At 42.1% G+C, this 13,956-nt stretch overlaps 1 protein-coding gene; it reads right to left on the bottom strand.

Annotated features, from left to right (window-relative positions):
* Positions 1 to 837: 837 nt before the first annotated feature.
* Positions 838 to 4,124, bottom strand: GSTUM_00002625001 (uncharacterized protein; the record flags this gene model as incomplete). XM_002836384.2 has 8 exons in its annotated part: positions 838 to 2,131; positions 2,209 to 2,563; positions 2,630 to 2,871; positions 2,935 to 3,142; positions 3,286 to 3,357; positions 3,447 to 3,587; positions 3,679 to 3,791; positions 3,920 to 4,124. 8 exons carry the CDS (start codon positions 4,122 to 4,124, stop codon positions 1,515 to 1,517), a joined length of 1,953 nt encoding a protein of 650 aa, XP_002836430.1. The 3' UTR covers positions 838 to 1,514.
* Between the last annotated feature and the right edge of the window lie 9,832 nt (positions 4,125 to 13,956).

Here is a 13,956-nt window from a genome sequence, read left to right as displayed (position 1 = left end):
ATTCGCCCCCCGCCCCCCTTCACTTCCTCCCTTCCATTCATTCCCCCCCCACACCCCCACCGCTCGAGCACGAGCAAGCACTCAGCACCTCACATCACTTCACCCGGGATCCAGAAACTCCCCCTGTCCACCCAACTTCCTAGCGAAGAAGCAAATAAAAAAATCAGTTGAGTGCACTTTTCCTTGTTTTTCCAGCAGTCGACTACGCACCCACGCACCCACCGACCAAAGGGACGAAGAGCATAACCCAGACCCTCCGACCGAGCCCTAACATCGGGGTGAGTGACAGAATAAGGAAAAAATGACGGAACAGAGAGTGCCCGAATGACTTGCTTACCGGCCAAGTCCATCGCTGACTGACTACCTGAGCGGAAGATCCGGACGGCCCGGTGGCAGGCGAGCCCTGATCATAGAATATCACTCGTATCAGGCGATATTCTTTCCTTTTTTTGTTTGGTTGATGTCATATTATTGCATGCTAGGCTACCTAGGTATCGTGATGGTAGTGGCACATAACAGCATTCTTAAATTACCGAGGATAGTGATTATATTGCGTAGAAGGCCTCGGTAACGTAGTTGGCTTCAGGGGAGAGGGACGTGAAAGGTGCTGTTTGGTATTTCTTGGGGCTGCTGATGAGTCCGTCCGACGTGTGCTCTTGGGCGGAAACATCTGGCATGTATTGTATGGGACTGCCAGGATGGAGGGTCCGGTGGGTGGGTAGGTGGGTAGGAAGATTGGGTTTCGGGGGATGAGTTGGGGGAGCGGGTCCAGCTGGGTTGGTTCAGTCTGAGCTGGATTTTGCGGGGAGCTGGAGGGGGATGAGTAGATGGCCTAGATTATTATTTAGGTGTATGATAATTGCATCAAACCAAACTGCTAAACAAACTAACACCGGATGAACCCCGGATGATATGTAATGCAGGGCAACAAACAAATCAACAAACGGATTCAAAGAGATATATCAAAATTATGGCGATGGTGGAGAAAAAGGAAATAGGAAAGGAAGAAATAATGTGATATGATATAAGGAAAAGGAGGTTAACGAAAAGATGGAATAGTATGTATCAGATAAGGCGATGGGCCAGGTGACAAAGAAAAACCCCATATTGGCTTTAACTAAATAACTGGCTTAGTGTGTAATGAGAGGAGTGGGGAGGGAGGGGGGGTTGGAGAGAAATGGACGGAGGAAAGAAAATAATAAAAAAATTAAAAATAAAAAAGGATGGAAGGAAGGGAAAATTGTGACGAAAGGTGAACACACAGAATCTCACCTGTAGCTAGGCAACAGTTCTGTTGAAAATTCTCTTATTACTAGTCCTCCCTGTCCTCCAAACCACGTGTAACACAATCGCAGCCAAATGTGTCACACCAGTAACACAGGGTTACACAGGTACCGCCCTTCCGAGCTCCTGCCCCCCTTCTCCTCTCCCCCATGTCTTACCTCAGCCACCACACCGCGAGTGCTTCCATCAAGCCCCGTCCCCCCTCTCTCACTCCTTCTCACTGTGCACTTCTACTCGATCCTCTTCTTCCCCTCCTCCAAGTGAACCAATCTACCACTTCCTCCTGCGCCTGAATCACGCTCGCGAGCATTGCCGCCTCTACCGATCCACTTCCCAATGATTAGATCTTTCTTTGCACTTCTCAACTCCTCATTATACCCCTGCACTGCAAAACTTGGAGTGTTCAATCTTGGCCAGTTCACATAAAGTTTTCCATGCTTCGTGATGAAATTGGTTGCCCATAAGGCAACAGCAAGCCAGAAGAGAGCAAATATTCTCATGCTCAACGGGCTCTCGTCAGTAGTACGCGGCAACACAAAGGCCGCGAGTTCAAGAAGAATAGCCCCACAAAGAACATATGGAATGCTCTGAATCATTATCGGGCGGCGATCGATAAACAGTAGGGAGGACATGGAGGTTGACGAGGGAAGATGGACCCCTAAAAAGAGATCGTACGCATCCTGCCGTGGCCCATCACTAAAATTGTTACGGAAATATCGGGTGATAGAGCTCGATAGATCCGCAATAGCTCCAGCCTTTGTTCGTACTCCGGTTCTTGTGAGATCAGTCTTCAGTGCCCCAGTGCCAGAATACGTCTGGCTCACAACATCCGCATTGTCAGCCCATACTAAAGTAAGAAGCACAATATCCTGTCAGTAGAATTCCACTCTTCCACCAAGCCCTGTACGACGATCTCCGACTCACCGCTCCTGAATATGACCTCAAAGCTATTGAAGGATGCGGTATTTTCTCCCTCCCCAAGAACACCAGCATCAACCATCTGGCGATTCAGGGTTCGCCGGGCTAGCATGCTCTGCACGACGTTTGTCCTGTCCAGGCAGTCCATGCAGTTAGTCCTAACAACGCTCGTCTGATAGCTCCGAATGTCACTCGACACAAATTTTCCCTCAACAGAATGAAAATATTGTTGATCGTATAGGCCACCACCTAGCTGTTCGAGAAGTAGCTGTGCCCTGTGCCATTCCATTCCTCCGCATTCATGGTGAAAGTCAAAGTAAACATAGTGCAGTTGGTCTGGTATATCAGTCCTTTTGGTGGGCTCGATTCTTCGAAACTTTTCGGGTGTTTTCTTAGAGCCCTCTTTTCCTTTTACGTGTGAGGATACAAGCAGCTTGACAATGTGTTCATACGCTGCTTTAACTCTTTGCTCTCGACCTTTCTGGTTTACCAAGTTAACCAGATAGTTATCTCCATATAATCTGATCTGGTGATCGAAATGCTTTCTTGCCGAGTTCATCGCAGAATCTACACCCCTGACCTGGAGCTCCGGGGTATAACGCAAGTTGTTTACCTCTGCCCAGTACACCGGCACACTTCCCCTAGTTTGAACAAAACTGAAAACCTTGGCTTGTTGGGTTGAGGCCTTGCCTCCCGATGCTAATGAGTATTGGTCATATCCTCCAAGACCACCAGTAGAGCCGCCAATGATGACGATCTGCTCAGTTTCATTGAAATTTGCAACGTTTCCAGACTCATCCACTCCACGTGTAAAGTACCTAGTCCCTGCTCTATGTCGCGACCTTCGAGTGATAAGAATGAAACTCAACGGGGTGGACTTAAGCGCAGTCAGTGTAATGCTAAGGAAGCCAAAGAAGACGGGGAGGATGAACGGGTCCGCCTGATAAAGTTAGTGCCCTGTAAACGCGACATGCTGCCTGTTCAAGCTGGAGAAGCTTAATTCATGTGAAATAGGCACTCAGGGCTATGTTTAGAACGAAAAATAGTCCATGGCGGAAGTGGTAAAATTTGGGGGTGTCTTACAGCCGGGTTTGAACTGCGGAGATCAATCAAGTCTGATTGTATGTACCGATTCCAGAAAAAACGTTCATCCGCCTGGGTGCCCCTCGAGGGGGTCAAAAATTAGCACCTCCCCCAGCCCCACGGATTCGATAAAAGTTTCGGTAACGGGAAGCAGGACATACCTGCTGCCAGAGGGGAAGTGAGGTATCAGCGGAGGACTGGCGCTGGAATGAGTTTGTCAAATCGAAGGTATACGAAAAATACATGGGCCCGGTACGTAGGTGAGTGCGTAAAAGTGACAAGTAGGTATCCTCGTCTGGGTCCTAAAATTAACGGTCAACACCCCAATCTTAGTTCGGCCGTATCACCTTGACTCGATCTCGTCAGGTCCAAAATCAGGATCAAAAGACGTACGTGCAACTGTCTTTCCTGTAAGGGCAGAAATTCAGTAGTGTGGACCTTATACACGGCATGTCCTCGGATACGCCCGACCAGCACAGCCTTGGTTATAATGATGATATACTTGTCTACGTGATATGGATGGCAGATGTCAGCTCAGAAACCCTAGACAGAGCTCTACGATTTGCAGCGGCTGAACCTGGGGCACTCTGCATATTCGGTCTCAGAGATGCCGAACAAGCGAAAGAGGGCCCACCAAGACGCAGTCGAATAACTCCTAGGACTCCGGCAACGTTGCCTATCCGCTTCCCCCTTGAAATTGGCGACTCAACGAGACGCATGTCCCCGGAGGGACGGTCAACCACAAGAGCCGGTGCATTTGGAGAGGAGGGTGAACCGAAAGCGTAGCGTGACGGTGATGTCGTGATGTTGATATCACAAAAGGGATTAACGGGAGCCATGGTGACCTGAGCTGTTGACGGAGAAAGGTGGGCCTCATGAAAGAGTGGTTAGCTGGGTCTTTGGTGGTTATTGCTCGTTGGCTAACGCATTGGGGCTGGGATCAAACGAGGGGATGACAAGGGTTGAGGAGAGTTTAATGAACGGTGAGGGTGGAAGGAATGCCTGTGGTTCAGAGAATTCTACTTGGAAGCTCTAACGTTAAGTGGGCATCAGGGGGATTTTCGCAAATAAGAATTCAGGATCTTTCGTGTCGTTGTCAAAGCAACAGGTTACAAGGTAGAGCCCTTTTGCCATCTTTCTCATATTATGTCCTTGGTTATGGTACAATGGTAAAGTCGTGTCTAATAAGTCGTATTATTCATTGCCAAAGTTTACCACGTACTCAAAACTTTCATCTTGACAACCCTGCTCTCCCCACCAAACCCATCACAATAATAATGAAATTGTTTTTTTTTTTTAAAAAAAAAGTAATTACATAGTAGAAATCAATATTTGGTATACCATCCATCTGCTTTGAGAATTGTTTCTATTTTATCCACAATTGATCCTGCTAGAGAATCAAAGATCATTGGATTAAGAAGTTCTTAATAATAAGTAATTGCCTCCTCAATTGCCTTTCTGACCTCATCATCAGAACTCCTCCCAAGAAACAGCTCAGAATAATACTTCAGACGATAATCTTTTACTGGAGACCAAACATGTTCAATTACATTTAGATCTGGTGAAGAGGTAAGAATTTTTATTACAGAAATTCCCTAACTTCTGAGCCATTTTATAAAGGAAGGGTGTGTTCTAGTGTTGTTAAGAGTGGGAGAGCACCTCTTCCTCTGTAATCCTTTCTCTGATATTCTTCCATGTTTCTAGAAAGTCAGATGCATTAGAAATATTAATAATTAACTTCCCAGTAACTCCATTACTAGTAGAATATTAGGAGTACCAGGATCTGATATCCAGGAACCACTCTAAGTAGGGTAAACCCACTCAGAATCAGAATTTCATGAAGATATAATATTAAATATTAGTGAATCCAAATAAGGAGCCAACACATTCACATCCACTTCATGATAATTGTGAGAGTTAAGAACCCGTAGAAAACACTACCGAAGAAGCCAATGGGCTTCACAAAATGTTACAACTAGGTTAGTAGATGTGTCTTAATTACGAGAATTATTACCAACACTGTATATGACCAACCCTACTATCTAGAAGAATCAGGAGCTGCCAACCAAGGGATTATCTACCAGTCCAATAGAATGGCATCCTGTGAATCAGTAGGAAGTTATTCAGAAGAAATGCATCAGTAGGAACAGGTGTTATTAAGATTTAAAGTTGGCAACCAAGGAAGATTGCATATATGACTTCTCTTGTAAAATACAGACTCAAGATGAAACTGATTCTTTCAGTGATGGGAAAAACCATTGGGACTAACATAGTTCAACTTGAGAACAAGGCCATAAGTCTACAAATTCTGACCATTAGGTAATTACTATTAGAAGTAATAAATTTCTCCAAGAAATAAAATGGTAATTAACAATGATGTTGTGATGGTTTTTATGATGTCTAGATATTTGCACTTTTGGAGAACAAGCAATACTGTAAGTTATAACAGAGAGGGACATAATTTGTAAATGGGATAGGTAAAGTCTATGAATACTTAGATGGGGGAATATAAAGTTCGAAGTGCCTCCCAACCTTTTAGACATTATTAAGCATTAAAGTTACCTTAACAATATACTATTCTTTACATGATTCGATTCTACCTTACCTTACTCGCAGTAGTCAAAAATGAAATAAGTAATCCTCAAGCCTCTCTAGATAAAACTCCATCTACTGAAACGAATCTCGATTGGCGTAGACTATACTGTATCTTTACAGGTTGTCTCTGCCTAAGATAAAATTACAATTACAAAAAGAAGGTAATAAAAGACTATAAGTTTAACTATAAAAATAGCAAGTTATTATCATGTTAAATTATTGCTTCTATTCAAGCAGCATGTTTAACACAATTATTATTTCATTTCTGTTTTAAGTATTTAAATAGTTAGTTTCTCTACTCATCTCCTCTTCTCTTGTTAGGAATACTGGGATCTGATACCTAGAAACCACCCTAAGTAGAGTAACCCTACTTTAAATTAGAATCTCTGGACTTCAACACCTCCCTCTGGCCCCCTTACTGGACCTGCATATCATCATATGTTCTTATCTTGATTGTGTCCTGTGACTATAAGGCCACAGAACTAAAGGTATAGTAATAATAGTATATATATTGTTGCTATCCATCTGACTGGATCCTGTTTTCAGGTTATATAAGAGGGGCCCTTCGGCTAAGCCATGAAAGTAGAGCGGCGTAAGTCTGACATCTACTCTGTGAGTTACTAGACTTCAAAGTTGTTACAACCTGACTATGAGCCGTAGGTAAAGGGACATTTTAACAAAAAGAGGTGGTATTAAATGTTAAAAGATCATTGTAAGTGGTCGATACATTTGAACGCACCCTATGATAATGTAATAATCCCTCCTTGGATAGTTAGTTCTTGGCAATGGGGAACGATACTTCTCTTCTTCTGTTTCCCTTTTTAGTCTTATGATAGCACTAGGCCTCTGCCTAGGTTACTGATTGTACAAGACCTCTGTCATCTATCAGGAATGCCTATCGTAAGCTTTCTCTAACTCTTCTTCATGAAGAGCTCTCCTTGGATAATGATAACGTTGCAATAAAGATAAAGATTGTAAAGGTGTTTTTATATTTGTTAAAGTAATAAGTAGGAAAAGTACATAGAAGTTAATCTAATTTTATTTAAACTCGTACCGCCAACACTGGCATACGACGAGCCTCCGCCGGCACAGGGATACTGCTAACCAGTATACCACTAATCCTAAGCTAACCAAGTCTACGGTCCCGCACTTGCCATCCCGGAGTCATGCCTGTACGAGAACTAATTACAAAACTATCAAACAACCCAGCGCCTGCCCCGGTCCTAGTCCATAGCCCCTCTAGTATGAAGCCAACCAGCACTAAGCATAGTCGAAGCCGAGCAAAAGACTGACCCAACCAGGTTCTTCGTCAAACAAAATATAAAATCACTACCACCCAGTCTGAACATCATCCCGCAAAACCTCCACCACAGTAGAAAACCAACAAAACTAAAAACAAATATAAGCTACAGGCAATACAATGGCAGAGAGGAGGTGACCAACATGTCCACCTCTCGCATCCGCATTCCCGGCCGTCAACTCTATGAACCCACTTTGCCAAGTGCTTCCGAAGAGCGTAAAGGTGAGGAGAACCTGTACCCGCTGCCTGTCTCCCAAAAAACAAAATCCATAAACAAAAGAAATAAATAGAGGTGGTGACAGACCGAAATGGTCAGTGGGGCCTATCTCCCACCCGTAGTGCCCTGCTCCTGCCAGCCATGCCCACTGCCAAACTAAAGAAACCAAACAAACTCCATAATACCCAGCACGCACAACCTAAACAAGTCCAACCAGGTGGTCGCAACCCACTATCCACACAGGTGGCCATCAGCCAGGCCAGGTCGCAAGGGAGCTTTACAGCACTCAGCAGCTTCACCTCAACAGTCCCAGCAGGCCGGAAACACTTAATTAGACATCGCCCAACCTGAAACATGTCCACCAGTGCTTGCAGGTGCCTCTCCCCTCTCAATCAGCCCCCCCCAAGCCCCACGCACCAGATACTACACAGCCCATCCAGCCCCTTCAGCCCCTCGGACAGGTCAACCATCCGATAGCCACAGGACAGCTTTTACCTAGCCCCGACAGATAGCCACTGGCCTTGGCCACCCAATAGAGCCACCACACTCAACTCCATACCAGCTGAGGGAAGCCCACCAGCCAAAGCCAGGAGCCAAAAAGGAGGCAGCACCAATACCTGAAAGCACCAGCACCAGCGACACCCTTCAACCCAACCGGACCGAAGTCTAACCAGGCCGGGAAAAAGTCAGGAAGAACTAGCCGAAGTCAGCCCCACAGGTCCAGCAAATGCACGGACAAAACATTAGGCAGGAGGCACTCCCAACTAATGCGATAAGAAGGAAGGGGCAAGGGAAACTGAAACAGTCAAACAGAAGGTAGGTTCCACTTGCAATGGGTGAAGCCGCCAACCACAAACCATAACCGAACCAATCCAACGCACAGACAATACGAGTGTCGGGCAGCCAATCATCCCACACCACCCCAGGTAGTCATAGATAACCACACCAGGGGGCAGAGTCTTTCAGGGTCAAAGCCATCCCCACCAAGGCAGAGAGGAGACACCGGACTGAACCACCGTAAATGCCACAAGAACAAATCTCTAAGGGAATAGTGATAAACAACGTCGTAGGATTTCCGACCGTAGAAACAAGTGTAACAAGTAGGGGCGGGGCCGGCGAGGCCCCGTTCCCAGTGGATTGATGCAGCTGGTACGACGCGTTAATACTTGGGAAGGTCATCAGTCTAACCCAAGGGCGTTTTGTATTGCGAGAACTAAGGACTCCGTTAAAACCCAACAAAGGACATGAGCTGGCCCAAAGAACAACACAGGTGATGCCGCCAAATACAATGTTCAATCTCCCCAATCGAACGCGAAACCTGCGAGTAGACGATAGACAGGAAGCCTTAGACATTTTACCAAACGGGGCTCGTATGCGACCATGATGAAGTGCTTGAAGTGGCAGCATCTTGAGAAACCATCAGGTGACGAAACGAGAAGCAAACAAGCAGCCGCCACACAACACCTAACAGACCTCAACACCAAAGACCCCAGGAACTACTGAGCGAACTCAGATATCTCCACCAGAATCCAAAGCATCAAGGCCTATCATGAGTGCGAATGAATCGCTCAGGGCGAAGCAACGGCAAGGATGAGGAAAAGTACTTAGAACAAAGCATGAAGAACCTATCCTCCTCAGCCGCATCGGCCTCCATATATAGTGTCCTTCCCGCCCATAGTCATCTGACCTAGAGTGGTCACATGTGCGAAACCAAATCATAACAAACTGGTCATGTGACCATTTTGGTCACATGCTCAAAACCCATGAGCTCATAGTGAGGTCATGTGCAAAAACTCATAAGCCAATCATAACACAATAAACAAGTCATATGACTTGACTGAGTCATATGCGTGAAACCCATGATCTCATAACGAAGTCATGTGTGAAATATAAATCATATGCATAAGGCATACCTACAAGGCACACTTGCAAGGCATACTTGTCAGGCGTACGTCCTATGACTCATATTTGAGCCATGTGCGAAAGCATCACAAATCCTACACATAACAAATCATATGACTCAAATGAGTCTTATGTGTGAAACAATAACATACCTGTAACTCATAACCATGTGTCATGTGAAAACCTTTTTCTCGTCAAGTCCCATTCATGACAGATAACTAGAAGAGTATAGAACACAGAGGAACACAACTACTGAAGCTAATAAACTTCAAAGAGAGTTCAGGAATGCATTATAGTTGAAAGAATAATTCCCAAAAATAGAACAATGACTAAAGCCCTGTTACCCAGAGCAACCAAGGGTTGCTGACTGAGGTATTATCTGCTAAGATGGTAGAATAGTTTCCTGCATTTAGTTGGAAGTCATCTGGAAGATATCTATCAGTTGAATTCAGAGTTAGGGAGATTAAAAGTCAGTTGAACTAGAATGGTTGAAATTGTCACCACCTCTACAGATATAACCTGAACATGAAACTGATCATCTTATTGAAAATGGAGATAATTGGAGCCACCTCAGTTCAATTTAAGAACTAGGCTATAAGTCTAATAACTCAGAAGATTGGATAATTACTATTGAGAATAGTATAGTTCCTAGATAGCAATACCATAATTACTAAAGAGGATGTGGTGGTTTTTCGGGTCACTAGGTGTTTGCACATTTGGAGAATACCCGACATTGTGAGTTATAACCAGAGAGGTACATAGTTTGCATTATAGATAGATGTAGTCTTTGAATACAGAGAGGTAGAATATAAATATCAAAGTGTCTCCCAAGCTTTCAGACATCATCAAGCAATGGAGAAGAGACCTTGACAATAAAATCTTATTCTTACAATTCTATTCTAAGTTACCTATTTTGCCTTACTCTTAGTAGTCATAAACCAAATGATCATATATATTTTAAGCCTTCCTAGACAATCTCTGTCTACAGAAATGAATCTTGGTTGGCCCAGACAACCTAGAGTCTTTATGGGTTGTCGCTGCCTAACATCTTTGTATAACTTTTTTATCTCCCTATATTGCCTCTAGCTTCTACATCCTACTTGTTTATTGCCTATAAGCTAATACATATTCTGATCTCTCTTACAATATTTTTATATTTCTTTATTTTTATATTCTTATATTATGTAATCATTGTTAATATATAAGAACTTACATGTAGTATGAACTATAGTATAAACAAAACATCAATCTCAAACAAATAAACCAATAAAACCAGTAGCTTCAATCTCCTGATTGATATTTTTTCAAACACTATACATGGTAATCACTCTATCCAGTAAAGAAATAATATCTTCCTGAGTTATGTAAAGAAAATGATTAATATAATTGTGAATGCAAGGAGTGACACAAGGCATTACACTCTATGGCTCCCATTTTCCTTCCTCATAGTTTAACAATACTATGTGTATAGTACTAGGTCAAATTGTTTCATCAACTTGGTAGTAGCTGAACAACAACTTAAAAAAACTTATCCTACTGATCAACCACCCCTTAATGACAATTCTTTCTGAAAAGACCTCCTATTTCTCAGACTTGAGAATGGACAAATTGTTGCTCTGAGAAAAAAAGAATTCTCTTTTGCTAAAATTGGCAAGTATTTAAACTGTTCAAAGAGTACAGTTCTTTGTTGTCATAAGAACTACAAACTGAGAGGTGATGAGAAAAAACTTCCAACACAAGGAAGATACAAAATTATGAAAACCAGAACCTGCTACCATATAGCTAGAGAGTTCAAGAAGGCACGCCGCTAAATGCTGTCAGAATTACATAATGATGTTCCACCATATATCTCTCTGAGTACTGTCAAGACAGCTTTAATATTAGTTAACATAAAGAAGTGGAGAGCAAAGAAGTAAGCTTTTCTGGAAGATGAGTATGCTGTGAAGAGATTAGCTTATAGTATGGAGCATAAGGATTGGACAAAGGAGGACTTTGAAGAAGCCATCTTTAGTGATGAATACATGGTTGAAAAGTCAAAAGATTCTATTCGTATTTGGGTATTCAGAATACCTGAGAAAAGGTGGTACAAGGACTGCATTCATAGAATTACAAGAGGTCCTAGGATAAAGTGGATGGTATGGGTTTGTATTTGGGCTAAAAATGAAGGTCCTCTGATTCTTATTTTTGAGAAGAGTGTAAACAGATTTGTATATATTGGAGTTTTGGAAAATGGTTCTGTTGATACCTGGCAGGAGATGGAGGTCACAGTTGGAGATCCTATGTTTCAGCAAGATGGTGCAAAGATACATACTATAAAGGATACTATAGCTTGGTTTGAGAAAAACAATATACAAGTTATAGAATGGCTACCCAATTCTCCTCATCCCAATCCTATTGAGTACTGTTAGAAGAGGGTAAAGGAAATGCTATACCAGTACTTTCCTGACATCCATAAGACTATGTGTAGTTGAGAAACTGTTAGAAGACATTTAGCAGAATCCCCTAATAAGGTTCGGACTAATGATATGGAGGGAGATTTTTTGGAAAGGCTGTAGGAGTTTATGCCTAAGTGAGTAGCTACTATTTTAAATGTAAAGAGTTGGTTCACACAAAGTATTAATTTTTTTATTCTATAATTTTACATCAGAATTTTCTTATATCTATTGAATCTCTAACTAAATTTTCACTTCATTTTATGTAGTTATGGTTACCTAGGTAGTAAATTTATAGTGATAGTGAAGTTGTAGTTGTATCTCCAGATAAAACGATTTGACCTGGTACTTTACTCTTATCAGCTGCTCCCTCTTCTCTCTGCCTCCTCAATGGTTCTTGCCTAGAAGTACAGTTTACTATTCTATTCTTTTCCATCTTTAATTTACTTGTCTCTTGTCCACTTGATGGGGGAGTTATCTGAGCTTATCCAGTAGTGATTTCTTGCTATATGTTCTCACTTAACTCTGGAATAGTTGGCTTCCTCAAGTTATTTTCTGTTGGCATGAGTGGTGGTGGATATCCTTCTCCCCACTTACAGAATTCCAATTGGAGAACCCCATAGCTAGTAACTTCAGGGTCTTTCTCACAGTAAGATTTGACCATACCCTCCTTGTCACACAGTTTAAGTTATAGTCACCTTGCTCCCTTCGTTTTTCTGCCCTCTTACAGCCTGTGAGATCTCTTCCAATAAGTGACGCTATCTCTCCCAGAACAAGATACTAAATGAGAGACATGGTAATACTGCGTGGATTTGGTGACAGTTAGGTTTATACTAGGACCTTTGTCCTTCCGTACTTTTCACTTTAGTCACATTGGTTTGTATCCTACTACTTTACCCTTGGTTGCTAACTTGGATAGCTCTCAGAGCCCTTCCTGATAGTTAACTGGAACCTCATATTTTGCCACGACCTTCTACTTATGGCTGGCACACTTTCCTTACAGTTTCTCCTGCTCACACCCTTGGGTTATATGCTCAAAGCATAATATTATGCCACATATAGGATGTTGCCTATTTATTATTTTAACTTAATGGGTGATGACAGTTTTATCGGACTAGCTAGCACATCTGGTTGTTGTAAGTATGTGATTGGCTTTTATCTTCTGTTTGTAGTTTCCTTACTTTGAGTTTTCTTCTATTCAGTTTAGTGTGTACTGTTAGGATAGTAGATTTTTTTGCTTTGAAGAATGTGTATCTTGACTTTCTCTCATTACCTTTATAGATAGTAGTGTGCGAGTGTCAGGGAGTTTTTTACACTAAGGGCTAGATGGGTATCAATAGCTTTAGGGAAGACCACTCTACATTCAAGTTGTGGGATCTGAGGATTGGATATCTGGATGTTGATGTTAGCCATTTAAGTTTCATGGTTTTTCTTCTGGCTGTAGGAGAACAAGGTGCAGTGGAGGTTTAGGATCTGTATAGTGGAACAGTGGACAGGAGATATCTATTTTACAGTAAACGAAACTAGAAGCCTCTTGAACTTAGTTCAACTGCATAGTGAATGTTGAAAATGTGACTGATGAGATCTGAACAGTCAGAAATTTTCAAAACCTGGATATGTTGAACTTTAGAATATGTAGAAAAGGATTATGAAATTAAAGTTTGTGAATTATAACTGAATATATAAAATATAGATATGAGATTGTAGAACTTTCTACAAAAACTATATTATATAAACAGAGTATAAAGAGAGAAATAAGGTACTACATATAAGAGATAGGCTTGATTGATTATGTAAGATGAACAATATTAGGTATTAAAGTAGAAGAAATCAATAAAGGAGAGAAGTATAGAATAATACGTACCCGAACAGAAACAATAAAACAGCAAATCTGAATAAAGAGAATAGCAAACTGAAGAAAAATTAGTAACAAGATCAAGAGTGAAAAGATGAGAGAGATTACCTGTAGAGAAAAATGAATAACTTAGGAGGCTGTTGAGATAGGATGAATTCACAGTGTAATATTAGAGATTGGAAGTTCTGCTATGGAAAAGGATTAGTGTAATGATCAACAGACTTAGATATAGTTCATGTAAGAGAGTCAACTTACCAGGAGGATATTAAATAAGAATTTCAGGATATACTACATTATCGATATAGGTTGAGGATTGCTCCGAGAGTAAGAGAGTCAGTTCGTCTAGTGAGGTAACTCTAGAGAGAGTTAC

The sequence above is a fragment of the Tuber melanosporum genome (genome assembly GCF_000151645.1).
Source record: "Tuber melanosporum whole genome shotgun sequence assembly, scaffold_141, strain Mel28".
Lineage (NCBI taxonomy): Eukaryota > Fungi > Ascomycota > Pezizomycetes > Pezizales > Tuberaceae > Tuber > Tuber melanosporum.
This window is presented reverse-complemented; position numbering and strand designations above follow the sequence as displayed.